The following is a 26,510-nucleotide window of genomic DNA, read 5'->3' as shown; positions in this document are numbered from 1 at the left end:
CTCACATTGGTACTTTTGTGCCGAATCTTGATCAACAGCCTTGTAGCTTCTGTACGTGCCTGTGTACAGAAAGTGGATGATAGCATACCCGACATTGTGATCGAATTCTTTGAAGTTCACATGAAAAGGCCATTGGTCGTCTGGATCCCCAGAAACCCGTTTCGCGAGGTGGGGGTAAGACTCGAGGACCTTTGAGTGCACCCACAAGGGTTCGCCGTCTTTGAAGTATGCTAGGTAAACATCATCTTGGTATCGCCTGCATAAATGTTATTATGCTGGTGTATTCTCACTCAAAAGAGAGGTTACTTACGACGACTCTCCGCCACGACTAGGATAGCGTGCGCTCATGGTGGGCGTGTGTGTACCTCATAAGATGGCTGAACATCCAGGAGAGGTTATGAGAAAAGGTGAGTAAAGATGAGGAGTTCAGAAACATTTTCGTGAATGCCGCCCGTGTTTGTAATATTTCTGATAACCGCCCAACATCACTTATCCCATGACGCGTCCGACAGGTAGGCCTCCCAGATGGGCCAACAAGGCACTCACATAACCAACAGCATTAACATAGATCCAATAGAATTCTTTGACGCTGACATAACGCAAGAGCCTGGTGTATACCTTGCTTTAGCTCCCGTGTTTGAGTGCTGTGAAAGGATGGCAATCAAAATCGGTTGGCTGAGACCTTCCTGCATCTGTCACGCATCAATGCAGGGCTGTAACATCATCACGGAAGGGTACATTCAACGGCTAGAATAGACAAATATAGAACCATAGCGGTTTAGTATTAGTAAGAAGCAGTGACACTAATAGTAGTACCCCGAAGCAAGTAGGCTATGGCAATGATGATGATCGAAAACATCCCCATCCTAAGACTCGGCACCTGTTGATAAGGTTTCCATCTTAAATCACACTTTTAAGCATTATGACTCCAATGCCCTCACAAGACCTTGTTTTTTTTGCCCTGCCCTAACATAAAGTTCAGATGGGCACAAAATGCGTTGCTTCCATGCTAAGACTCGGCACATCTAGCCATTAACTCTCCAAATTAAATCGCCAGCATCAAGTCTTGCGTCTCAGAAAGACATGGGAAAACACGAATATTCGATTTGCTATCAGGCCCTGGCTTTAACCTGTCAGCAACACTCAACCAGCTATCTTTTACTAGAATAGTACCTAGCATCGATTGACACTATTAGAGGCACCCGCAGCGGCATCGGTCTCTTGGGGTGCATAGTGTTGCTGCAGCTTCCACAATTGCTGTCTTATGGCGCTTGGGGCAAACACGGTGTTGGCATCCCAGTATTGTGCTCTGTTGGGATCCTTTGCCCTGACCTTTCTGGAAACTGTTGTATGGTCGGGGGTGCCAGCGCCCATCTCGTGGGATGCGTTGGCGGGTTTGACGCTGTCGGTGTTGGACCTTGAACATTCAGTTGTCGTCTTGTTGGATGGCGTTTTGGCCTTTTTTCCTCTCTTGCGTGTCCACCGACGGTTCTTTCGTCCTGTTTTCGTGTCTTCCATTTTGTAATGATGATGCAGGGCGAAGTAATATGTCTGTCTGAACTCGGGCAAGTCTGGCTTGTTTTACATAATAACAGTAAATGAGAAGAACAGAAAAACGTGAGAATTTACAACTCAAATTAGATGACTAAGTTCTGTTTGTTGGGAAAAACTTTGCCAAAGTTAGTACCGCCTAGGTTTTCCACTTTGAAGCCTTGAAATAGAGCTTGAAGGATGCACGTGTCGGTCATTGCCCTAATATTATCCCCTATCTTCAACGACATTTTCCCATCACGATTTAGCTTTGTCTTCTGGGCCTGATGCAGTTGGCAATGGGTTAACGATGGAACAAATATTGAGACTGACTACCTGGGCAACTGGCAACTTTCACACTTCAACTCGGAATATTCTTTAACAAAATACCCTCTCCCAACAAACCTTTTGAGTTCACTGAGACGCAATATGCGACCTTGATTCGGAAGGGACCGTTTGTATGTACTGACAATTTTCATTCTATATTTTTGACACTATCAAACAAACACACCACTTGTCACCCATTTGTTAGATGCATTTAGAAGCTGCAGCCATCTAGATGTTCCTCCAGTCGAATAGTCAGGTGAGTACCATTGCCTTGGCCACCAAAGTAGATGGAAAGGGAATATATCCTACTAGAAGTTCGGTAAAGTATGTGTTGTACTCAGCGTTGTACTGAAGAACTTGCTCGTCTGAGCCCACTGTCCCAGCTGCCAAGAATAAAGCAGGAAACAGGCAAGCCTTGATTCTTGAGATACTGTCGTCGGAGCCTGAGCATCTCTTCATGTATATGCCCTCAAAATGCTGACCCGGCATGAAGTACATGAACCTGAGTCTTGACGCACTCTCAGTCATTTCGGCCTTGAGATTAAGAGCCCGCCTGAGCATATCCATAAAGCTTGAGCTTTTGACGTCTTTGTATATTATTGTTGCTCCGTTGTCATTTAGTTTCCAGCCTTCCGCATGTTGGTGCTGGGGTTCCTGGAACTGCTGTAGTTGTTTGGCTATGCGATCTGCAATTTCTGCTGCGCCTACATCAATGATCGTTTTCTTTCGGTTTTCCATGAGCGAACCGAACATATGGAAATCTGCCTTTTGCAGCGATTCCGCTCCACCTAGAATGGTTTATGAGTGCCCGAGTTACTAGTAGACCGAACGAACATAGACTTACCCCATCGTAGAATAAATTCCCTATATAGGTTCGCAGTGACAGACCTTGTGCTTAGAATATCAGGGAAGGCAGGCTGAAAAACGAGGTCTATCACCGCTGCACCCACAAGTCCTACAGTCAGGTTTTCCACTGTCATTGACCCTCCAGCGGGGGTTCCACGCCATTTGTTTAATTCACTCCTGAATGCCTTGTGTGACCAAGAATTGACCACGTTGCTGGCCGCAACGTCAGAGGAAAACACAATGTTGTTTTCCCGAACTACATACGAGCATGTGTCTTGGATGCGATGAAACAGGACATGGAACCTGTCAGAAATGTGGTCTTTTGACATGCTGGGATCGTCAGGATCGAATTTCTTTTCTCGCTGTGCGAAGCGGTGATCTAGCTTCGCTTGTTTCTGCAAGATATGTCTCACTTCAGCATCAACGGGATTCGAGCAGGTACTTCTTAGTCCCTCATATTCGTTCTTGAGACGTGCTATCTCGTTTTCCAGATCGAACTCTCTGGCCTTGAGACGGATTACCTCCGTTTCTAGCTCGAGTTCCCTGGCTTTGCAACTGGTTATCTCGTTTTCCAGTTCGGACTCGCTGGTCTTGATATTCATAGCGCTCTTGCATGGAATTTGGGTGACTGACGGTCTCTGCAATGTAACTATGTTTGGTGGTATTGTGGTTCCGTTGGGCTGTGCACTGCCAGCTACTTGAACTGCGATATCCTGTGTTGAGAGTGGTATTGTTAGTAGGGAAGGCTGCAAATCAAGCCCGCCAACTGTGCTTGCTGTGTTTGATTCTGTGATCGGTAACCCAAAGTCGGTTGTCCGTCGGTCCGAGTCATTTTCGTCGTGAGAATCTTTTATGCATTTTAAAGCATCCGGGCTGGGGATATCTTTGTAAAATGCCTCGATCTTTGCCAGCTCATCTTCATTGAGGTCGAGGCTCTCCAGTCCATTCTCGTAGAGACAGCTGAATTTGCCACCACCCCTGTTGGCATAAGTTTTCCTCCACTCCCTGTACAGCTTATTCCTAAGCTGTTGATATGTCGAAAACTGAGCGCTCTTGATCATGGGGCAAGCATCGTGCTTGAAGTCCAGGTTGTTGTCGACACCCCACTTCACGTAGGCAAGAATTCTGTAGTACTCGTCTTTTGCCGGTGAATGATCGCGTGTGCGTGTAGGCTTTCTCTGAGTTTTTGGCCCTCTTCTATATTTAAGGGTGACGATTGGGCTTTTTTGTGAAGCCTTTTTGCGGCGAGTGATTGGAGGCATCGCAACGATTGAGGTTGTTGTTCAGAGATCGGAGTGTCTTATTTTGTTTTTATAGTTTACGGAGTAGAAAGGCGTGACTTTGATCAGCAGGACCGAGTTGGTATTAGTACTGAAGTACCTAGCTACATTCCTGTGCAGACATGGCGTGATGTAGGCTATAGGATGCAAATGAAGGTGGAGGAGAACAAAGAACGAGAAGGTGGGTGGGTAGATTAGTCTCTTGGCTGAGACACTACTTCTCTCTTTTCTCATTGTTGGTCCGTCGTTTTCGACTATATCATACCCTATCGCGCAAACGAGGCTGCGGTTTGCCGTCCCTGATTGGTGACTTATAGTCAATACAGCAAAGCAAAGCAAACATAACCAGGGTTGCAACCACCAACAGGCCCTTTGTTGTTTTTCGAGTTTCAGTGTTTGTTTATTTAACAAAAAGGGGGCCAATAAAATCCTGCAAAATTTGTAAAGACGCGACCAGGCTTATTTACTAGTTCCGTCGAGGTGTTATTCATCTCGATCGCATCGTCACATATATCCATGTCTCTGCCCTCTGCTATCCGTAACTCACTTTACTTTCACTTTCACTTTCACCTTTACCCAACCTGGCTTCAGTACCGGCCCTTATATATGGGTTCCTCAGTCAGAAAAATGAAGCTGTTCGTCGCCGTAGATTTCGGTGAAACGAATTCGGCAGTTTCCTACGCTGCAATGCCTAAGACGGTCGACCCCAAACATTTCCCGTCCGGCGATGTACAGTCGATTTCCAGATATAAATCTTTCCCACATGATAGATTCAGCCCGATGCGCTTCGAGGTACCTACAAAGCTACTATATCCTAGGGGTTGGGTTTTTCGACCTCTCGAAGAGCTCTGGGATGCGCCACCAGGCTCTATCAACCGCAACACTTCGGGTGTAAAGACCGAATCACCAGAACCCCAGCTACTTTGGGGCTGGGAAGTCCAGCGCCAAATGTCCATGTTTACATTCCAATCAAATCTAGATGGAACTCTAATATATCGTTTCAAAACTCTCATGGACCAATCCGAGAACCACAAGGAACATAAGCAAGATCTTTCAGTAGATCTGGAATCACTCTCCATGAATAGGTCTTGTGAAGAAAAGATTTCTGTCGCCGAGATGACTATGCTTGTCACGGTTCACTACTTGACCAAGCTTCTGGACTTTACCAATCGCGAGATACAGAAGAACCTTGGCTTAGAGGCCGACCAAATCGATGCTACAGAGTTGGCCATCTGTGTCCCCGTCATCTGGGGTCAGATGGCAATCCGCAACATGCAGTTTTGTATGGGACTGGCCGCAAGGCTAGCTGGCTTCCCAGGCGTGACGGTAAAGAACAAGTCCATTGACAATGTTTTTATTGTGTCGGAGCCAGAGGCTGGAGCTACATGGCTTCTATCAGCAGGTTTGGGTAATATTCACGTATTCTAGCGCGCCTTTTCCGAATATTCCAGGGATATTTCTGATCAATTCAACTTTCTAGGTTGGAAACACATTTGTCCTCGTGGACGCAGGCGGCGGTACTGTGGACGCTCAGACTTACACTGTCACCAAGGAAGCTCCATTGCGACTCCAAAACCAAGCAATTCGCCACAGTGGTATGTCTCATCTCTGCCTCGCGTTGTTCACATTCTTGACCATTTATTAAGGAGATTCTTGCGGCTCTAACGCCCTCAACGAGCTCTTATTCGATTACGTACTCAAAATTCTCGATGAACACGAGTATCTGGACGACCAAAACGGTATGAACAGAGAAGGCTTTGCGAGGAAGGCAGCCTTCCACGATTTTGAGACAATTTACAAAGCGGAATGGGACATGTTCAATCCGGACAATCCCGACTGCCTTTTCGAGATTCCTGGTCTAAGATTTAACCCACAGGACAAAGAGTCTGTATCTAACCGACTCACTGTCCCAGCGTAAGTGTTCTAACACACACCTCTCTCAAGGCCATTTTAACGTATCTCCAGTGCTTTCATCAATGCCATATTCCATCATGTTTGTGCAGAGGTCGGCGAAATCGTCAAAAATCAACTCAACATGGCGCACGAGAATAAGGTTGACGTCGATGTTAGTCACTCACTCACTCACTACCTGCGCGATAAGATGAGTCCATTATTAATTTTTATGTTTAGGCGGTGATTCTCATGGGTGGTTTCGCACAGTCAAGGTCTCTATGCGACTTTATCCAAGAGATGGTGCGTGAAATCGGCCAAATGCATGGCCGCACATATCGGATGCTTGATCCCAGTCAAGACGAAAGGTTTGCTTGACTCAACATGCATCCAAGCTAAAAAGGCTAACATGAATTCCAGTATAGGGTCTGTTGTCGATGCCGTTGCTGCAGGAGCCGTAGTGCGTACCCTCAACAAAGAAAGCGGCCCAAGAAGAGTGGCCAAAACCGCCTATGGTTTAGGCGTTTTCGAACCTTACGATAAAGAGGTCCATGGAAGCCAAGCCACTCTTGACGGTGTATGCGACCCTCGAGAGAAATATGTCAAATGTATCCAATGGGTATCAAAGATTGTCAGTTAATACTGCCATTGTCAAAGTGAATATGCAAGACTAACTGTCGCAGGGTACACTGATGAAGCCCAATTTCGAGATACACATTCGCCGCCGCCATCAGTTCCCTTGCACAGACGATAATGGGGTACTCACAAAAACCTTTGCAATTTGCGATGAGATATGGCTATCTGATTCCGACAGCAAAGACCACTATAGTTGGGATCACGAATACAACAAAGGTGTGTGTTCGTCATGCTGCAGTCCAGCCCAGTACCCGGCCATCTGACACTTTACTATAGGTGCTGAGTTGATTTATACGATCGAGACAGATGTCAGTCATCTCTTTAAACCGGGACCCAACAATCCTTTCCAACGTCAGTGGGGATCATCGTCAAAAGCCTCTAGGAATAAGAAAAGAAAAACACAAAACAGGTACTGGGAACTTTACTATGACCTAGTATACATGATCGACGGCCTCAACATGAAGTGTAAGTGTCTTGAGGGATGGCATGTCTTCATCTGTGCAGCAGTTGCTAACCATCAACATCAGGCATCCAGAAGTATGAAGGTGAGGTCCTCGGCGAGCTAGGCTTCAACATTGCATCAGCTCTGCCACCAGGGGCTGTTTGAATGCTGAATCAAAACAAACATGCACCGTATTAGGAATCACTGGTGGTTTTGGAAGCATGATTGTGTTGGGAAATGAGTTATTATCCACTCGGTCGGCATTTTCTGAGGTCGGTTGAGTGAGAGAGAGAGGGAAACAAATGACAAGATGTCGGCTTCTTCATTTGGGTCACAGATTCTAGGGCATTAATGGTTCAAAAGCTTAGTCAGCATTGTTGGAATCAATCCTCTTTATACAAAGCATCTCATCACTCTGGGTGGACTTGTACTGAGTTGTTGTGCAATGTAGTGGCTTTATGCTGCCGGTTTGAGGTCTGCTAACCTCAAGAGTGGCTGCTAGGAAACCCTCACTACAATGTTGGTCACGTAGGAGAGGGAGGGAGTGAGCCTGAAGCTCAACTCCAGTAGATTGAACTTTGACTAAATATATTTCATCTCTTATAATAATGAGAGAACCCGTTACTAAAAAAAAATCCTATTGTCTAATTTGGGTATCAATCGCCTTGTCTTTAGGCATATTCCTCTAGCCCGTACTCTGCATCCATCTCTGGATCATCTTCGTCGTACTCGCCGCCACCACCAAACTCTTCATTTCCGCCGCCGAATTCCTCTCCATCATTATAGTTCTGCGTTTCATCGTACTCCTCCTCGTAATCTTCCTCTTCATCCTCTTGTGGTGCCTCGGCCTCCTCTCCTGCGACGCTTTCCTCGGGCACCTCGGCGATGTCGTCGACGCCTCGAGTGCTCCCCGCCGCGCTCGTCTTTCGGCTCGTAGCTTCTGATCCAGGCCCATCAATGTTGGGTAGGTCAAAGATGTTACGGATGGCATCGTAATTAATCCTCTTTGACCAGGCGCGGTCTTTGGCAACGTTGACGGCTGCTTCGGCGGCTGAGCTGGCCGGGCTGGTCTGTCCTTCTCCCATTCGGGCGCGCTTTCGTCGCTTTCGTGTCTGCTTTGGCCGCTCGGCTTCGACCTTCTTCCGGAATACCTTTTCTTGATGCTTCCGTAGCCACTCCTTGTTCTGGTTCACCCAGATCATCTCCTTGATTTGGGCCTCTTCGGGCGATAATAGGCAATTGTTGACCTCGGGGTCGTCGGCAAATTCGTCTTCTGTAACATCCGCTGACATGGAGACTTCCTTCTGAGGGCGTTGCTGTAGAGCCCAGACTGTGTGTATTCGTGCTCGCTGCTCGGCAGTCGTGTAGGCCATAGCATGCTCATAAGTCAATGGATCGTTGAAGATCTCTTCAATAACGCCCTCCAATTCTTGTTCATCTTGCTCCCATTCCTCGTTGATGGGCAGTTGGGGCTTATCGCCTTTGCGAGCACGGGCGTCTTGGGCTCCGTCCTCTGCCATCTCTTCTTCCAAGGCATCCCCAAATTCTTCGACCAAGCTATCGAGTCGGACCACGTGATTCTCATCCTCTTCCTCGTCGTCGTTCTCCTCGTCCTGTGAATTCTCATTCAGTCTGTTGACGAGAGATGGGTCTTTGGCGATTTTGGACGGCAGGGGCGGAATGATGAAGCCATCGTCGTCACGGCGGTACTCGTAAACTGGAGCTTTGGAAAGGTCGGCGCCTCCTTCTATTAATCGCGGATCAATCCTGTCGGCCAAGTTATCATCCTCGTCGTTGTCCTCCGCATCTTCATCCGTCGAGGGTCGCTTTCGCTTTTTGTTCTTGACAGCCAGCTGCTTTTTGTACTCGGCGGTCTGCTTGTAAAATGACGGTGGATCGTGAGAGCTCTCCAAAAAGTCTTGCTTCAAGAAGTCTTCGACAGACATGCGACTGGATTCGGTGACTTTGAACTCTTGTAAACGGTTCTGAATTGTGTGGTTTGTGACTTTGACGATGTACACCACCTCGCGCACTGTTCGTCGGAAGTTGTGCATTCGTGCTGCCATGAGCAAACAGGCTCCGCAGATGCCTGAAGGTCGGCGACCCATGACCATCCAATCTCGACTCATTCGCTTGACTAGACGGACGGCATCTTCGGCGACCTTGGCCGTGTCTTGGTGAAACTCCATCTTTGTTGCGAACCGCCAGATGAGATCCTCGGGATACACTGGGATAAGACCATCGTTGCCAATTGGCACCACTTCGTTGAGCTTCTTGAAGATTCGGCCCAGCTTGAAGACGTTGAGCTGTACCAAATCCGCCAGATCGATAAGCATGACCTTGCAAGGTGGTTCGGCGCGACATGCAGCATACAGGCAAACCGCCGCGACACTGGCTAACGTGCGGCCCTGAATAAAATTTGCGCTGGAAGCAAGCTTGAAAACTTGTGTTCCTGCAGTGACCAGGCTGTCGCTGACATTAAGTTGTTGCGCGTAACCTTGCATCAAGCCCTTTGCTTCGCGAATGCTCTTCTCTCGATCCTCTGATCCACCAACCCTCCGGAACGCAGGGCCCATGCTGCGAACACCCGCTTGGTCGGCACCGATGAAAGAACCGTGTACAACAGCAGCACCCGAAGATGACTCTCCAAAAGTGACCTCTGCCACGATATTGCTATCGTCAGAAATGCGACCACAAGTTTGACATGTGCCGTCAACGACGTTCGGTTTCGGACAGGCCTTGTTCGGACATTGAGGGCGGTTCGGTCTGGCGAGTGCAGCATTTCGATTGACAGCAGCGACTCGTAGGTTATTTGATTGTGTATGGGCGGCAGCAGCTCGTCGTTCTTCTCGTTCGCGCATAGCTCGAACAGGGTTGGGCTTTGCGAATCGCGGTTTGACGGGCGCCCGCCCAGAAGGGCCCGATTTTGGTGGTGTAAGAAACGACGACATTGTGATGGCTTCTGTAGCAGTGTAAGTGAGTTGAAAGCCGGAATATAAGTCAGTTAGTTGGCTGGCTGGCAAATACCTTCTTCCAAACGTCCCCTAGACCGTCAAGGCGGCCGATCTATCAAGGCCGAAACCGCGATATCGAGCGCTTTTGAATGAAGCGCAAGCTTCAATATTCCAGTAAATAAAAAAGATTATCGCGATAAGAGACAGTGAGAATAGGCGCGGTTGGAAGGATACTGCCAAAGAAAATCGTGAGTGAGGAGGGAAGCGGGGTGGTTTTTTGGTGAGGGAGAGTGTTGGTCGAGTGGGGAAGAGTTTTCACCTCCGTGGACAAGGCCCCTGTAGCTTGAGTCAGAGGTCGGGGTAGTGTTGGTTCGAATACCAGTGAGAAGCTTTTTCACGGTTTTTCTGCGCCCACCATTTGCTTCTCTGAAATGATCTTTGTTCTTTGAAAAGTTGATTTTTCCCATAGAAAATAAAGAAAAACGCTTGATATGAGTTTACGACGACATTTTATTGAAGTGGTCGGTGACGACTGAGTGCCGTGATTTAACCGCGCGTGATAAGATTGGACTCCTAAACTTTAAGCTTTAAAGTTCCATAAATCTTGCCGAGGCAGAGGCGTAGGGTACGGGAAGCACAATGGGTACATTGATCACTGCGGTATAAACCCTTTATTTTGATGAATGATAGGTTAGAGTAGCTCTGTGAACACATAGTTTCTTCACAGTTCTTCCAATCCTTCTCTATTGGTGATATCTGTGTGTGTTATTGCCTACTAATCTATTTGGCGATCAATCACTCATTTGGCAACCACTTGTCATGTTGCAGTGCATCCTGCCTGGAAGCTTGGAGTCCTAAGCTTGCATGCTCCCATGACTTGTAAAAAGGTCCATTCTTTTCCTCATTTTTACAGCATCAATGCCGTCTCTCTTGCTCCTCCACTGCTGTACGCTGCCTCTCCCACCATTTCAGGCAACACACCAAACTCCGTTCCAAATGTAGCAACACATCCAACTCAACTATCCCCATCCCCCACCATTGCTTTTGCCCGTCCCCGGTCTCCAGATTCACAGCTTGGACTCCACTACATGTCAAGACCATGGCATTTCCATAATTAACCGTAAACAAAAGTCATTCGATTTACATAATTGCCATTTTAGCTATAGCCAAACTGCCTGTTGACAGGCATGGCGGAACCTCCGCTGCGGCAGTTCGCGCTTGGCCAATTACGTCAGTGCTGCCCCGCGATTGTCTTGAAAGACATCGTTTCACAAGACTATAAAGACAACGGCTTGTCCTTCATAATGCAACAATAGTATCTTATCCTCACCGTCCTTCTTTGTGATACCTAATTAAAAATGGAGACTCCTTTTACTGTCAAGGCTCAGCCGGGAACTGATATCTGGAAGCAGCCTCCTTCTACAGACGTCTTCACAGGTCTGTCCTCCCTCAGCCCCCCTCACTCACACTATTCATTCCCTTGCCATCGCTGTCTTCACTCATACGAGACCTCACACTGACTCATCTAGCCCCCTTCCGTCCTCACTCGATCGCTCCGCTGAAGCACTTTATCTCAGCAACAATCACCTTCCGCACAACCTACGTCCACCAGTACGACCAAGCCTGTCTTCTCCTCACCTTCACCAAGCCAGGTGCCCCCCGAAAGTGGATCAAGACAGGCATTGAGCTGTACAATGAGCACCCGCGCTACTCAACTGTAACATGCGACTCTTGGGCCGACTGGAGCGTTGAGGCGGTAGGACCCAACGATGAAGCTGGTGTCAAGAGTGGTGAAAAGAGCGTCACTATCAAGGCGATGAAGGTCGAGGATGCCCTGGGTGTTTGTCTCTGGGTCTACAGGGTTGATGAGAACGGCGAAAAGACGCCGCTTAGACAGACAAACTGGGTGTACGGCGACGAAGGTGGTGAGGGCTGGGAGCTCGAGGTCTCAGCTGCTGTCGCCAGGCCAGATCCTCATAAGAACATCAAGGATGATCTTGAGGCTACGTTTGACAAGTTGGACGTCGAATGGGAGAAGCCTACAGCTTAAACAAACTCACAAGTTAAGCAAGTATTGACAATACACACAAAGACATCACATGCAAGGAACATGAAGTGAGGTGGCCGAATTTCTCATTACCTCGACCCTGACGGTGCAAAGCGCCAGGGAGGACCGTTCAACGATCCCAAGTTGTTAATAATCATCAAGATCGTAACTTCATTCTCATCGGCGTCTCGCCGCTCCCAATAAACCATGCAGGAAGGATCTCCAAAAATTCCCATCTCCTCCAGCAAACAAAAAAAAAAGCATGGAAAGCAGCTCAAAAAAAGAGGACAAGGTTCGAGGTATCAGTCTTAAGATGCGAACCAAAAGCAAAAAGGGGTGACTCTCAGTACTAATCAAGGCGAGGACACACACGCAGTGTGTGATAAAGGTAAGGTAAGTCATTAAAGCCTTTCGTTCCCGAGACCCCCTTCGTAATGCAAAATCCAGAGTAGGAGATGTTTTTGTATCCGTTTCGCGTTCTAAGCATTGTTCAACTAAGAAAACACCTTTCAAAAACGTGAAGCCAAAAAAACAACCAACAAAACCAGACGAGATCCTTTTTTTTCTTCTTTTTTCCGTGAAAAGAAAAATTCCAAGATGGTACAAATGCAAGCTCGTTGCCAATTTCGGGGGCATTTGCTCGCGGGTGTGGAAAAGCAGCCAAGCATTCCAATTCTTCTCAAATCTCTCCTTCCAAAACTATGGTGTTGAACCAAAGACAACCTGGTCTTTTTAGATCATGACAAAAACGCCAAAGTAGAGTGTAGAGGAAAGGAAATGTCCCAGTGTCGTTGGGTATGTGGATATCAAAGCAGAGTTGTAAAATGACAAGACAAATAACAGGAAACTCGCGGTCAAATAGAACGCACAATAAATGAGCAGAGGATGTGAAGGACTTCGTAGGCGTCGGATTATACCCTCTCAGCTCGTGTATCATCAAAACTCGGTCGGCCAACCTCGCAGAAGGGGAGTCATGTAATAAAACAAAGCTCCTTAGGACGTCAATCTGATGATGGAGCATGACAAGCAACGCCGAATTCCAACTGTTCCTGTAAGCATCACTTTTTTTTGTGGTTTTCGTTCTTTTTCGCGGCTTTGGCGGTATTCCTTTTAGTACATGTCCTCCAGCTATGATCAAACACACGAGGCATCTGGAGGCCTGCTCGTTGGGTTATATATGTGTGTTGAGCTTGGCTTGAATCGCCTTAGACAGTCTTTGGCGTGCGAGCGTTGCTCACGTCAATGACGTCGTCGAGGTGATTGCACATAGCCACAAACAGGTCGAAGAATAGCTTGCTGCCGCCCGCCTCCATCTCGGCCTGCATAGTCCCGCTGCGCTTAAAGGTCTTGCGGCAGCGGATGATCAGGGCGAGGTAGTGAGCGCGCAGACGGCTGTCTGAGTCGGGGGTGTGGGCGTAGGCGTACTGAGCTGATCGAATAATGGTCCCGACATCAATGCCGGATTGCAGTCCCTGCTTGCGCAGGGCCAGACGCTTGAGCTCCTCGAGGCCGTATCGGTCCGCGGCGCAGTATACAACTGTGTCACGGAGAATGGCCATGTCGAGACTCGACAGATAGATAGTGGCTTCAGACGGGTTGTCTGCGCGGCCACCTCCGGTTTCGGGGTTGGGTGATGTGTGAGGTGTACGGGCTTGGTCCTCTAGTTCCCAAGAGTTGCGCTGCTTGTTGTGAAGCAGACGTGGGTAGTAGTCACCCTTGTAGAGATATTCGAGGACAGCCGAGAACACCTCGGGTTCTTCGTCGGGAAGGGAGATTCTTTTGCTCTGTTTCTCGAAGTTGTTTCCGCGACAGGCCGCCTCAAAGAAGGGCGACTGGCGGAGCACTTCCTCATGTGCTGCAAAGAGCCGACCATCTCGACCGACCGTCAAGGTGACGATGGGCGAGGGAGCAGGCGCGGGCGCGGGTGGGGGGATAGGCGCGGACTTTTGTGGAATTGAGTCCTGCTCATTGAGCGATCTTTGCAGCTTCGACATTTTCGTTTGGTCCCGGTGGGAGCCCGATCTCTTATGTCTCGCAGACTTGTCGACACGGCCGGGGTCTTGCGACCTGAACGAGCGCTTGAACATTGCTGCGGTTTTTATCGGAGGAAATCGGTAGATAAAGAATGGACTCGTGACGGGGATTTCGACGAGAGAAATACGGGGAGAATAACAACTCCGGGCTTTCTTAGGTATCGTGGGCTTGAGTAGAGAGTGACGAAAAGAGCGTAGAGATAGAGAGCAAAAGAGAAAAAGGGAAAAAAAAGAGTGTGACGCACAACAGAAAAGATTGACGAAATGGGCCCGGGTACCTAGAGAAATATGTCCTTCTTTCAAGACGAGACAAGACAAGACGATATCCTCCAAGTGAATCTTTGCGACCCTTTTTTGATTGTGAGTGGGGGGGGGGGAGGAAGAGAGAAGGAGATCGGGGTCTGGGGGAGAGAGCTGTATTTATTTCCATGCAGATGTCATCACCAGCCATTCATAATGGAGGCCCTAATAGGGTCTAAACGCCGCGGGGTCCAGAGGCAGCCAGCGCGACGTGCAGCTTTTGCGACGTGCAGCCTTTGCGACCTGAATGATTTGCAATTTGATAGGCTTGATGATCTGTTCAAGGCCCTAGTCGCTTTTGTGCCTGATACTGTTGCGTTGCATTGAACAGATACGGGCGTTGTTATATCAGGCTTGTTGGCTTGCTGGCTTTGCAGCTGGGAGTCATCTTCACCATATGTACCTTGTACTTGTAAATGCCCTACAATTCTTGAGCTTGGAGTTGGATCCAGCTGCACCGTGCTTCTCAGTATTAACGCCCAACAGCTCACCGTCATCTCTAGTTTCTGTCCTTGGTTTTTTCTTTCTCTGCCCATGTTGGTACTCGTCATTTGCACGGTCCCAAGTAAACAAGGCTCGTCTTACATCTACGTCAATCGATTCCACTCTGTTGTAGCCACTCCAACCCCTCTCAAGCATAAACAGTACAATGTTACTCGGTTAAATGCCCTGTCGTTGTACCTCACCAACTCATTCGTCCGGTACCCAATCGTCAGGCTCTGTGAAGACGCTACCGAGCCGTCCCATCTGTACTAGCAGATCCTGAAATGTGATTGGTGAACTTTTTACAACGGGGGCTGGTCGGGTTGCATCAGGATGGTGTCGACAAGTCCCTGTCGCACGCTGCTTCACGACGCCGCAATATCTAAGGTGCATCTGGCACGCAATTTCACCCGAGACACTTGATCTACTTAACGGCCAAGCAGGGTCATGGCTTGGAACTTAAAACGTTCAAATGTAAAATATGACGGGCAAATAAAAACATACACCGTTGCGAATGGACCAGTCATCTGTACAATCATATTGTCGTGAAGTTAGGTCAATTTCAGGTTTAAAGAGGTTGCTAACAGATAAAATATACCAAAACCCTGCCCCAGTCGTGTATCAGTCTACCTTCAATAATCTCTTTCAAATCAATCGAGACGCTTCCAGTTGGTGTCTCAAATTGAACAACCCATAATTAGAGGACACTCTATACCAATTACCACTCCCAATTGCTTCCCCTTCAAGAGTCGAGGGCCGCTTGTGCAGCAGCGATGGCTCGAGCCTCGTTCTTCGATCGTGTAAAGCTCTCTCGGGAAGCGACGAAGCCCTGCATGAGGATATACACTATTGCGCTCGTTAGTCTCGTATGTCTTCTGGGCGTGGTGCCAACTTACTGATAGGCATCAATAGCACAAAGCCGATCGAGTAGAGGGTGATCGCTTCATCTGAACCAACCTGCTTCTTGTCGAGCCAGAAGAAGGGAAAATAGTCAGTGACCAGTCGGCCAAAGGCAGCCCAACCTAAGTAGGCGGTAGCAAAGAAGAGGATGCCAATCAGGTGGAGTCCAACGGCCTGCAGTATGGATTGTCAGCAAAAAACCTGTGCCGCTAAACAACAACTTACGTATGGACGTCGGATGCTATTGAGACACAGGATCTCGATCACCATGATCAATGTTCCAAACGCATACAAGGACAGGATTATGAAGGCTCGGAACCATCCCTCACCAAAAATGTCCGTGACTGTATCGTGGTTAGAGATAGACCTGCGTCACGAAAGAGTTCTCTTACATGGAGGCTCAGGGTGCTCCTCGGCGTATCCAGCCCATATAGGTATGGCGGTACTGTTGGGACGGCGAAGCTCTGGCTGAGGCTCGCCACAGCAACCCTCACCCTTCTGCTGACGGCTGATGAAGAAGTAGATCGTCGAATTGGCGAATGCGAAAACGACAGAGATGGTGTAGAACAAGGTGAAGTGAAACTGCTTTCGGAGATTACCCATGTGCTTGGGAAGCGACATGCATCTGATGAGCAGTCCCTCCACTCCGCCCATGTGTCGATCATGGTGGTGGGGGTAGTACAGATGAGTGAAAGTCCAGGACTAGACGGTCAGTTAGCCACTTGGACAGGACAAAAGCCCGCCTGCAACTTACAAAGGTCTGAAGATGGTACAGAAAGATGAAGAAGAAGCTGATATTGGCGAAATCGAAGATTATACGCCACTTGGAGTACTCGCTATGCTCATGGAGCTCGAAGTTCAGAATGAGAATGCCCACAGCGATGAGAAACGTCAACACCAGGCCTCGCAAGATGACGAGGACGTTCTGGGGTATACACGACCATGGAGAGTGACATGCTCGGAGGAAAGCAGGCTTTGCATGAGTTAGATACAGAGATCTCGTAGAGGTGCTTGGGACTTACATGGTCCTGCATGACATTGGGGCTGGGAAGGCCATCAGCATTCTGAAGAAGGGGAGCTGAGTCCATCGCGAAGGATCAAAGCTGAACTTCGGGGAGCGGTAGGGTGATGGCAAAAACAATGCGGATGATTAACTGTAGAAAAGGGAATGTTGGAGTTAAGATGCCTGATGGAGCCAAAAATGCGTAGGTGGTAAGGGATCGAAGAGGTGATGCTGATCAAGACAGCAAAGATGCGTGACGATGGAGGATGGAGAAGCAAAACACTCCGGGTGTTAAGTCTGCGAAGGCTATTTCAATTTAATGGCATGATTGAAGAAGTCGCGCTGGGTTGGAAACACGGAAGGCGCCCCTTCCCACTGTGATTCATGTGAGGCAGTTACCCAAGAGATGCTGTGAAGGGAAGGAGCAGGAGTAGGAGCATTGGTTTCACTGCCGCGACTAAAGCACAGGCTACTAAGGGTTATGAAAATTTTGGTATTATCGACAGAGTCATCGAAGTGATCTCGTTGCCGAGGTATATATATCGTACAGACATCAATCGTTCAACGCTAAAGAGACCATTTATTCCTTCTTCTGGGCAGCGCTTTCGTGACCCTCGCGCTCCATTCCCTGACAACCGGTAAGCTTGCCAGCAAGCTCCTCGGCCTTTCCATATCCGTTCTGGTTGTTGGGGTCGCTTTGCGCTCGAAGTTCGCCAGCCTTCTTCATGTCGGCAAGACCAGCGGCCTTGTCCTGCTCGCCTGAAGCCTGCCAGGGCTGAGAGCCAGTGATGGCACCAATGGTGGCCTGGGATTTGTAAGAAAGAGCATTGGGCAACATGGAAGGATACATACCTCTGCGGCACCCTTGACGTATTGGGCGTGGCTGCCGATAAGACCGGGCTGCTGGTTGTTGTTGTCGGCCATTGTGGATGTTTGGTTGGTGTAAGTGGTTGAGGTTGTACAGTGTAAGGTGCTTTTGCTGTAGGAGTTCAAGATGATCTTGTAAAAGGAAGTGCTTGAGGGAATGTCAGAATAGAAAGCAGAGTCCCCAAACAACCATTTTAAATACCAACCTCCCTACTCGCCTACAACGCCGATGACATCGATCTCATGCTTCGCATACAGTCATGACATCACCTTCTTCGAACGTGACACCCTCCGCGTTAGGCCATTTATAGCGACAAGGTCCCTAGAAATATGGGTATACTTTATTCAAGCACCGCCACAGCTGCCGCCTCAACGCCCCAGCTGTCTCGACTACAGGTGGCCCGAGCTTGTCGAGCTCCCATGAGCCACATGTCCTCAGCGCGAATCCTCCATCAGCTGCATCGTGGAATTATCAAGCTCTCCAACATTATCGCTCCAAGTCACGCCATTGCTATACACCAGTCACGATGCTGTCAAGTCTTGGAAACCCGCGGCAGGCTGCTGCGCAGGTCATGAACTTCGCGCTCATCCTGTCCACGGCCTTTATGGTACAAACCCGTGTCCTCTCTGATGCATGGGACGCATGCTAACGTCGTCGCAGATGTGGAAGGGTCTCTCCGTTATCAGCGATTCACCGTCACCGATCGTTGTCGTTCTCTCTGGCTCAATGGAGCCTGCCTTTCAACGAGGCGACCTTCTCTTCCTATGGAACCGAAACCTGATGGCCGAGACCGATGTGGGCGAAGTAGTGGTTTATAACGTCAAGGACAAGGACATTCCCATTGTGCACCGAGTTGTACGCAAGTTTGGAAAGGGGTACGTTTCCAATACACAACAAATGATATAATGGCTAACGGCACGCAGCGACAAGGCACAGCTTCTCACAAAGGGCGACAACAACCTCTCTGACGATACGGAGCTCTACGCTAAGAACCAGGACTATTTGGTGCGCAAGGACATTATTGGCAGTGTTGTCGGCTACATCCCGTTTGTCGGCTACGTGACAATTCTCTTGTCAGAGTACCCTTGGTTGAAGACGGTGATGCTGGGTATCATGGGTCTTTTGGTCGTTCTGCAGCGAGAATAGAACGTTTGACACGAAAGATGGAGAATTTCATGGGGTATATATATGGCGGACAACATTCGAATATTTTGTACGAAAGCGAAGCGTCACCCAGTGTCGTCAGTGTCGATTGATACCCGTTGCAAGGATTGCTGCAAAAGCACGTGTTTGTGATTTCCGGCCAGGACAGAGATGAAGGATCAAAGCGTGATAAATTGTGGTGCCAAGCCGGCAGAGACGAAGTGACAACAATATCGGTAGGCCGGTCGCCGGCTTGGCAGCCTCTACCAGTCTTATTAGGCGTCGAGCCCAGAGTAGTAGCTGAGTGGCAACCTGAGAGGTCTAGTGAGAGCGCTACCAGAACTTGTGTTGGTTGAAACACATGAGTCATTCTTGGTTGGCTGAGATCAATGGCGTTTAGGCTGTAGCCCTATGAAATCGGTTTCTTGCAACTCGGCGATTTCCCTTTCACGTCCCCCTGGACTAATCTCAGCGGCATATGGATCGATACCAAAAGGGGCTAAAGGTATCGTCGTCACAAAGGAATCTCAACGGCGGCCGCCAAGGATTAATGGAAATTTTCAAGGTCTTTTACTTCTCTTTAGCGAGTTCTATTCCAGAAGGAATTTGGTTGGTCTTTATCTCCGGCAGTGGCTTTGCAGCCTTTCGCGAGTTCTTGAGTCGATCCATGTTTCATATCTCAGCTCCTTTTTAAGAAAAGGGATGCAACACCTGCCAAACCAACAACCACCAGGATCATGGCTGTACGGCATTTGGGCCTTTGTATGAGAAACAACTTGCGACACTGTTAGGACAAGGTGCAGCCCAGGCTGGGCAAGTTCTCGATTGACTAGAAAAGCTGCTTTGCCTCATGCAAACAGCGCTTAGGCGTGTCTCGTGTACCCCTTAGATCAACACTCCGGGATTAAATACTCCATCCATCACGCTACCGCGTCCATGAGACCAATGAAACGCAGGGACTAACACTGTTTTCAGCCCCTGCAAGGGTCAAGCAATGTCATGTCGTCGGTTGCTTTTGATCAATGTCGCCTGCCTGGGGGGTTTCATCGCTTGGCTTTTAGTAAAGCGAGTAGGCGAGCAACTAGCTTATTAGTAACTATAAGTTTCTTTTACTACCCGTCGTATTGTGCAAAGGACCTCTTTTTCCTATTTCCTATTTGGTTCTTCCGTCACCCAGTCATTCGTTCGCTCATTTGTACTTACTACCTTTCTGTTGTATTCTTTTTCGCTTTGTCTCTTTTTCATTTATTTTGTACTATACAACTATACAAAGCAAAAAACAATCCGCTCGCTTGCTTATACGACAATTACCTCGCGTCGTGTGAGGTTTCTACACCCAAGGGAAGGGTGGTAACGACGACACACATCAACGAGTGATAAATTCCTCACATCAGAAATAATTCGATCTCTCTCTAAACGAAATTAAGTAAACAAATACATCTCGAGATGGCACCCGAAGCCTCTTCTCAAACGGACAACGCGCCGCCAACATCACCTAACCCTGCTTTCCCTCCGAATGCTCAACATCCTGCCCAGACGTTCGACCAGCAACAACAATCGCAGCAGCAACAGGCCGGATTCCAGCAGGATCCTCGAAGCTATGGTCCTGCCTTTGCGCCCTACCCACAACAGCAGCAGCAGCAGCCACCTATTCCACCACAATGGACCCCTCCTCGAGTCCAAGAGACCAAGGGTTGGATGATCACCAAGTTGGCGCTTCACGGTATCGACATTGCTACATGCATTGTTGGTCTGGCTCTCACGGGTGCTTTGAAGAACGTTGAGACCCTCGGCTTGGTGGCGGTCGGCGCTTGCCCTCTGGTATGACTCTAATCTCTATTTTGACGTATATGTACTAACCTCGACAAGTTTGTCATGGCTATAATCTGGGATATCGCAGAACTCCTCACTCGATTTGGACGTAAGTGGAAGGCTGGCATTCATCCTGGCGCCCACGTCGCTATTCATCTGTTCATCTGGCTCGGTGCCGCTATCGTTGGTGGTCTGGAGAGCACTTTCAGCGCTTACTACACCTCCTTCGACTACCTTGATGAGGATTGCGAATACAACCGTAAAGAGAGGCGATATGTTTGTACGAGCAGCGAAGGCGTTGCCAGCAAGCAATCGCTTTTTGTCGCACTGTCAGTCTTCACCTGTCTTCTCTGGCTCTGGCAGTTCGTTCTCTTCGTCGGTGCCTGTATCGATACACAAAAGCGAAACGCTGCTTTGAGGAAGCCCGTCGTGGTATGGGGTGGTCCTCCTTACTGGGGACCCGGAACACAGGGTTTCCAGCAGATGCCTCAGTACTACGCAGCTCCTCAGGGACAGGGCTTTCCCATGCAGACCTGGACACCACCACAGAACGCTCCTGGAAATAGCAAGGAGGCAGCGACTACGACTCAACCTCAACCCGCAGCAGAGCGATATGCTTAAAGAACGGGGATGCAAGGTGATGAAGAAATGAGAAGCTCACTCGACTTCGTTCGATCTGGCGTTTCAAGGTCATTTATTCCACGCCCCCCAACTCATGATTCCGATACGAGGCGTTGCAGTGTCTGATCAGTTGGAATCGCTATGCCTCATGAACTCAGATACCCTCAAATAGTTCGAAGCTATTGGCTAAATAACAAGAATAGTGCAGTACTTACTGTAACATATTCTCTTCTAAACACAAGGAGAAAGTGACAAGAGATAGAAGACCATTTCAATTTATATGTATTAGATACCTACTTATAATCGAGGAGTTTTATATGTGCACGTACATGAATTGAAGAGACTGGGGGCAGTCAACCCAGTCCAGCACAACGAATTGTCAGCGAAAACTCATGATAATTGTGCTGTTGCAGATCGCAAAAAATAGCACGCTCGAGTTGTTGTTTCGGCAAATCAACTTATCTTGATACAAGCGATTTGGTCATTATTATGGGGAGAAGTGCTTCTTCTGGGTAGACTTGTAAATGATTATATTAGCATTGTTTTCTAAAGCCAGGCTATACCATGGTTATAGGACTTAAAGCTTGAAACCCTACCTAAGATAGCTGATCGTTTTTCAGGGCTATCGATCTGTGGATTTAGCCCACCACGTCTCCAGTATACTGATAGACCTGAAAACTCCTCAATCAGATCTATTATCTACATTACAATAATATTAAGAAACCATAAACGAAGATCCGATTGTGTGGTGAGTGTATCAGTAGAAGTATTTCGTCATCACATTACCCTACACCATCAACGACAACAGCACAGCGTCGCATGCCAAAAATGCCAGAGCTATGGCCCAGCACTAAGACACTAACGATGACAATGACCATATGGAACAGGATCTCAAATCGATATTAACTGTCAGGTTCTTACTGCGCCGTCTGGGCTTAATGTTATGCTCAGTCTTTCAGATTGTACGCAATATAAGACACTATTCTGAGCAAGTTTGATAAAAGTCGCTGCGCTGGCGCAATGGTTAGCGCGTTGCTTTCCGGTGGCAAAGGTTCCAAGTTCGAGTCCTGGGTGCAGCTTACTTTAAGTTTTGCATACCTGTCATGGGTGATGCTATTCTTTTTTGCCGTTCCATGGAGATAGGATATGAGACAACTATCTCAACAACAGCCATCGAGGCCTCATTGTTTTGATCTTCTGGCTGGTGGATTTGACCCACTGTTGAGATCTGCCCCCCGGTAGCGATCCGTTTCAGATGGCACCTTGCGTTCGTCTGTCAGTATCCTGTCATGTACCTCTCCCCATCGACCTACTTCATAAAGTACATTGCTTCGGGCCTTGTTGGCGTGCGTCCTGAGCCCAATGATCCAGATCACTCATGCTACGGAACCCATGGGCAGCTCTAATCAGGATCAGAAACTGGCCGATGTGTGCGCTGAACTGGCTTGCTGGGACGACCCTATAACCATTTCCATGTTGAGGATTCTGGTAGTCCTAAATGGTTGAAGAGAACTCACATCGAGAACAATGTGGGCAATATTTTAGAAAAGGCCTACGTCCTCAGTTGCGCAAGGTTCAGACAGGTCTGGTCTCTAGCCTATCATCTTAGACGGATTCCAGCAGGTGGGTCGCGCCGATTTGCTGCTCAGGTACTCTGTACCTGCCGTTGCAACGCCCTAAGCTTCATCGTATCTGCCTTAACCTTGTTGCTCGTGTGGCTTGACGTTAGAGGAGACTGTTATGTTTCTACAACGCTGAGACTACTGCTTCAAGCTCAACGGAAGAGATCGAAACCACTTCCGTGATCAAGGCAACACCACTACAGCAATTGGCAGTTCGGGGCCATCCTAGGATCAAATGGTGGACACATGTAGAGGACATTTGTCTGACAGCTCCAAGTAACTGCAACTTGTACAGTTTACAGAAAGATTTGGGTGTTGGACTGTGACTCATTCCATCATTTCAACTTTCTTGTCAGACGTCGTTAGCCTGGTGACCTGCCAGAATACATAACAAACATTTAGATCGCCGTTGTCTGGCGGATCGCGGACAGGTAGAGGCAGTCCTAGACAACGTTTGACTGAAAACATACAATATTGTAAACAACGATTGTGACTCATCTTAGCCTGTACTGACCCTTGCATGGTATGTCGTGCTGCCAAGCGCTGATACTTGTGTGACTCTCGGCCAGTCTGACTGTGACCTACCACCACACAAACATGCCCTAGCAACAGGATTTATGAGTCAATCAAATGGCAAAAGGCAAACAAGTATGCGGCCGACGTGCTAAAAATCAGTGCAACTTGAATGTGTGCGATATACGCAGCCAAAGAGCAGTTGACTGAGCAAACAGAGACTCCCCAAGCGTGTGGCGTATACTTGGACTGTTTCATCACCCGCAAGGCGGCAGTGTGCATTTTAGCCCGTGTTGGAAATTTAGACAGTCACACCCATAACATTCGACATTGACGAAACAGGTCGATAAATCATTTGAACAGTAAATGAAATTGGTCGCTGCGGCTTTTATCTACCTCTAGACCCATGGACGGAAACACCAGTAAAGAAAAGAAAGTGCATGAGAAAAAACTTTTATCCGATTCCATCATCAACACCATCAAAACATTAGTGACATCAACCTTTTCTTTTGATGCCTGGACGTCGCTCTCTCTGTTTCCAATTACCAGAGAGGTGAGTCGCTGATCCTCCGATATGCTCACCCGGCTTTTCGGCCAGGCTGAAGCTGGTAGGGTATCATCTCCAAAGGAAATCCGTCCCGGTCCCTTGGGGGAGGGGCTCTACGCTCCCGAGCACGCTGTAGACATGGGTCGTGTTAACCCGAATGAAATCAAGTAAGGAAAAGTTGTAAAAAGAAGGTAGTGTCGAGGCCAGGGATAGTAGTAACTATGCCGTCCTCGTACGTTTTTGGGGGGTGAGTGCACTGCATCAGATTTGTAGATAGTTCACATCAGATATGCTTCTGTGCCTCTTGTGACTGTCGCCAGCCTCGGTGGGTGCCTTGCGTTTAGCAGACACTTGCTCAAGGGGGCTGCGTGTGGCATCGCTCATTTGTCTCTTGTGACGGCGAGCGGGTGTCAGGGGAATAGCAGCAGTGTCAAAACGGTCCGATTTGAGACCCTTAAGTGCAGTATAGTTGTACGGACCGCTGAAAGCTAGCGAGTCCTGAGTGGCCTGGTTGCTCAGGATGAGCTGTTGGTTAATTTGGTTACGACGGAATGCTCCGACGTTCTCAGGTCTGAGATGACCGAGGACCTCCTTCTCGCTGTTGGCAGTAGTGGGTCTAGCTGGAGTTGAGGCGGGATCCCAGTTGTCACCACCCTCCTCTTCGCCAGAAGAGTCGTTCTCCTCCCAGGCGATAAAGTCGTTGAGGTCCAGGTTAAGTTCCTCGTCTTCTTCCTCCTCGTCCTGCAAACTAGGCGCAGTCGAGCTTTCGTCGGCGGTGTTGGGTTCTGAGGGGAAAGGGAAAAAGGCCTCAGCAGGACCCATGACCTGAGCCGTATTGAAGAAGTCGCCGAAAGAGTTGGCAGAGAACATAGCGCTTAGCATGAGGTTGGCGGAATGGCTCATAATAGGCGACTCAGGTCCCTCCGTTGTCCAGGGGAAGTTGAACTGTTCGGGCGAGAGATCCAGTTGGTGTCGGCGATGAGGAGTAAAGATCATCATCTTCCCAGTGACGGGGTTGAGGACAGCAATAGGCTTCTTGTCTGAGCGGTCCAAGTTGTAACGTCCCAATCGGGGCTGGCCACGCTCCGCCTTGACAGGGCTATCGGCTTCTGAGTCGGAGATGTCGCTCATAGGGTGGGAAGGACGTCGAGTCTTTCTTCGGACTGGAGGCTCGGGCTCGTCCTCTTCGGTAGTGTCTCCATCGGCTAAAAATGTTAGTAATGACCAGTGAAATCGCGCTGTAAAACTTACTCTCGTAACCGTCCAACTCGGTTGGCTCCTCAAAGAAGGGTACGGGAGTAGTAACAGCAGTGGCGGGCTGGGAAGCCATTGGAGTGGCAAGGGGGGTCTCGTCAATGTGGCGGAAGATTTCCTCAGCATCTGACTCCTGCTCTTGTTCTTCGTATTGGTTGTTGAAGTCCCAGAAGGATCCAGAGCCAGAAGACTCATCGGGGTCGTTCTCGATCTCTCGGCGGAATGAAGGGTCCAGTGTATTTTGAGCAACAAAGATGTCGGGAAAGAAACCCCCGATCTCATCGTCGGTATCGGTGTCGTCGGAATCGCTTGAGGGTACGTCGAAGTGGACATGACGCTCAACAGGGTTATCCGTGCCAAAGATGTTTGCATCTTGGTAGACATCGGGTTGGTCCTCAACATCTGAGACGATGCCTCCCCAGCTGCCAGCATCGTCGTCTTCGTCGATATCCAAGCCTTCTTGTTCATCTTCGTCTTCGTCATTTTCCTCCTCTTCGTCATCGTCATCCTCCTCAATGGTTGGTTGCGGCCGAGGAGCTGGCTGAGGGGTCGGGGGAAGGGCCTCCTCGAAAATGTTCTCCTCCTCGGCCGCAGCTACATCATCTTCATCGTCGTCAGACGAGTCGCTGATGTCTTCTACCGCAGAGTATCCGCCATCGTCGGAAAGATCTAACGAGGAGGTGGAGGGAGTGTCAGACACCCGGCGGCGACGGTTGGCGGTCTTGACCTTGACCGGGGCCGCAAACTTGCGCTTGATATTGCGAGACATGGTTCTGATGTGATTCGGAATACTGTATGTGTTTTCTTTCCAAATTATCGTGCAATGATTTCTTGGAGATCTTGTTCTTAGTTTAGTACTGTCAGATGGAGTCAACTCAAGAATAGTCTTTAGTGCTCGGCAAACTGCAACAGTGATAGGATGATAATTGAAGATGTTCAATAACTTATTCTCTCGAACAAGGATTCAGGAACAACAAGTATATCTTGTGTTGGAATATCGGATAAGGGTAGGAGGGTTGAGTGGTGTGTCGGAATATATTGTGTCAACAGGTTATATCAAGAGCCCTTTTAAATCAGGCAAATCGTGGAATGTTTGGTTTCAGAGACAGACTCTCGGTGAAGCATTCAGCTACAAGAGCGGGAAAGCCTGTAAAGAACTGTGTCGAGAGAAGATTGACTGGTTAACTCGAAGAACTGCTGGACTGCGAGCCGCGACAGGGAAGACAGCCACGGCCCGCAGTGGGCGTTTACAGCTCAGCGACGGCCGAAGGCATGGTTACTCGACTTAGTTCTTGGTATGGATTGTTCTGGGTGATTGTAAGAATGTCGACTTCGTTGTCTGAGGTTTTGAATTGGGTTGTTGGTGTTGAAAAAGGAAGCGAGGGGAGAGGAGGACAGAAATATCCAATCCCAAATTTTTTGCGCACTCTAAGTGGGGTCAAACCTGATTGGGCAAAGT

General features: G+C 48.6%; 11 protein-coding genes across 11 annotated transcripts, besides 1 other annotated feature; 4 read left to right on the top strand and 7 right to left on the bottom strand.

The window, feature by feature from the left end:
- Nucleotides 1-1,173: 1,173 nt before the first annotated feature.
- Nucleotides 1,174-1,518, bottom strand: FPSE_05269 (uncharacterized protein; the record flags this gene model as incomplete). Its single annotated transcript, XM_009258387.1, has 1 exon — nucleotides 1,174-1,518. One exon carries the CDS (start codon nucleotides 1,516-1,518, stop codon nucleotides 1,174-1,176), a length of 345 nt encoding a protein of 114 aa, XP_009256662.1.
- A 591-nt stretch (nucleotides 1,519-2,109) lies between these two features.
- Nucleotides 2,110-3,965, bottom strand: FPSE_05270 (uncharacterized protein; the record flags this gene model as incomplete). The annotated part of the gene is made up of 3 exons (XM_009258388.1): nucleotides 2,110-2,645; nucleotides 2,702-2,916; nucleotides 2,968-3,965. 3 exons carry the CDS (start codon nucleotides 3,963-3,965, stop codon nucleotides 2,110-2,112), a joined length of 1,749 nt encoding a protein of 582 aa, XP_009256663.1.
- A 645-nt stretch (nucleotides 3,966-4,610) lies between these two features.
- On the top strand, nucleotides 4,611-7,116 carry FPSE_05271 (uncharacterized protein; the record flags this gene model as incomplete). The annotated part of the gene is made up of 9 exons (XM_009258389.1): nucleotides 4,611-5,402; nucleotides 5,464-5,578; nucleotides 5,630-5,897; nucleotides 5,949-6,048; nucleotides 6,114-6,241; nucleotides 6,294-6,504; nucleotides 6,557-6,725; nucleotides 6,786-6,974; nucleotides 7,037-7,116. The coding sequence occupies 9 exons, from the start codon at nucleotides 4,611-4,613 to the stop codon at nucleotides 7,114-7,116; spliced, it is 2,052 nt and encodes a 683-aa protein (XP_009256664.1).
- Nucleotides 7,117-7,622: 506 nt separating this feature from the next.
- FPSE_05272 (uncharacterized protein) lies at nucleotides 7,623-9,902 on the bottom strand (the record flags this gene model as incomplete). Its single annotated transcript, XM_009258390.1, has 1 exon — nucleotides 7,623-9,902. The coding sequence occupies one exon, from the start codon at nucleotides 9,900-9,902 to the stop codon at nucleotides 7,623-7,625; it is 2,280 nt and encodes a 759-aa protein (XP_009256665.1).
- A 1,361-nt stretch (nucleotides 9,903-11,263) lies between these two features.
- FPSE_05273 (uncharacterized protein) lies at nucleotides 11,264-11,955 on the top strand (the record flags this gene model as incomplete). The annotated part of the gene is made up of 2 exons (XM_009258391.1): nucleotides 11,264-11,342; nucleotides 11,435-11,955. The coding sequence occupies 2 exons, from the start codon at nucleotides 11,264-11,266 to the stop codon at nucleotides 11,953-11,955; spliced, it is 600 nt and encodes a 199-aa protein (XP_009256666.1).
- A 1,202-nt stretch (nucleotides 11,956-13,157) lies between these two features.
- Nucleotides 13,158-14,039, bottom strand: FPSE_05274 (uncharacterized protein; the record flags this gene model as incomplete). Its single annotated transcript, XM_009258392.1, has 1 exon — nucleotides 13,158-14,039. The coding sequence occupies one exon, from the start codon at nucleotides 14,037-14,039 to the stop codon at nucleotides 13,158-13,160; it is 882 nt and encodes a 293-aa protein (XP_009256667.1).
- A 1,471-nt stretch (nucleotides 14,040-15,510) lies between these two features.
- Nucleotides 15,511-16,756, bottom strand: FPSE_05275 (uncharacterized protein; the record flags this gene model as incomplete). The annotated part of the gene is made up of 6 exons (XM_009258393.1): nucleotides 15,511-15,614; nucleotides 15,665-15,842; nucleotides 15,894-16,012; nucleotides 16,061-16,370; nucleotides 16,423-16,641; nucleotides 16,691-16,756. The coding sequence occupies 6 exons, from the start codon at nucleotides 16,754-16,756 to the stop codon at nucleotides 15,511-15,513; spliced, it is 996 nt and encodes a 331-aa protein (XP_009256668.1).
- A 495-nt stretch (nucleotides 16,757-17,251) lies between these two features.
- Nucleotides 17,252-17,595, bottom strand: FPSE_05276 (uncharacterized protein; the record flags this gene model as incomplete). Its single annotated transcript, XM_009258394.1, has 2 exons — nucleotides 17,252-17,476; nucleotides 17,524-17,595. The coding sequence occupies 2 exons, from the start codon at nucleotides 17,593-17,595 to the stop codon at nucleotides 17,252-17,254; spliced, it is 297 nt and encodes a 98-aa protein (XP_009256669.1).
- Nucleotides 17,596-18,065: 470 nt separating this feature from the next.
- Nucleotides 18,066-18,685, top strand: FPSE_05277 (uncharacterized protein; the record flags this gene model as incomplete). Its single annotated transcript, XM_009258395.1, has 3 exons — nucleotides 18,066-18,146; nucleotides 18,200-18,414; nucleotides 18,463-18,685. 3 exons carry the CDS (start codon nucleotides 18,066-18,068, stop codon nucleotides 18,683-18,685), a joined length of 519 nt encoding a protein of 172 aa, XP_009256670.1.
- A 1,443-nt stretch (nucleotides 18,686-20,128) lies between these two features.
- Nucleotides 20,129-21,115, top strand: FPSE_05278 (uncharacterized protein; the record flags this gene model as incomplete). The annotated part of the gene is made up of 2 exons (XM_009258396.1): nucleotides 20,129-20,503; nucleotides 20,552-21,115. The coding sequence occupies 2 exons, from the start codon at nucleotides 20,129-20,131 to the stop codon at nucleotides 21,113-21,115; spliced, it is 939 nt and encodes a 312-aa protein (XP_009256671.1).
- A 2,943-nt stretch (nucleotides 21,116-24,058) lies between these two features.
- On the bottom strand, nucleotides 24,059-25,820 carry FPSE_05279 (uncharacterized protein; the record flags this gene model as incomplete). The annotated part of the gene is made up of 2 exons (XM_009258397.1): nucleotides 24,059-25,002; nucleotides 25,049-25,820. The coding sequence occupies 2 exons, from the start codon at nucleotides 25,818-25,820 to the stop codon at nucleotides 24,059-24,061; spliced, it is 1,716 nt and encodes a 571-aa protein (XP_009256672.1).
- Nucleotides 25,508-25,565: a repeat region.
- Nucleotides 25,821-26,510: the final 690 nt, after the last annotated feature.

The sequence above is a fragment of the Fusarium pseudograminearum genome, chromosome 2 (assembly GCF_000303195.2).
Source record: "Fusarium pseudograminearum CS3096 chromosome 2, whole genome shotgun sequence".
In the NCBI taxonomy this organism is placed as follows: Eukaryota; Fungi; Ascomycota; class Sordariomycetes; order Hypocreales; family Nectriaceae; genus Fusarium; species Fusarium pseudograminearum.
Note: the sequence above shows the minus strand (reverse complement) of the source record. Positions and strands in the feature narration are given on the sequence as shown.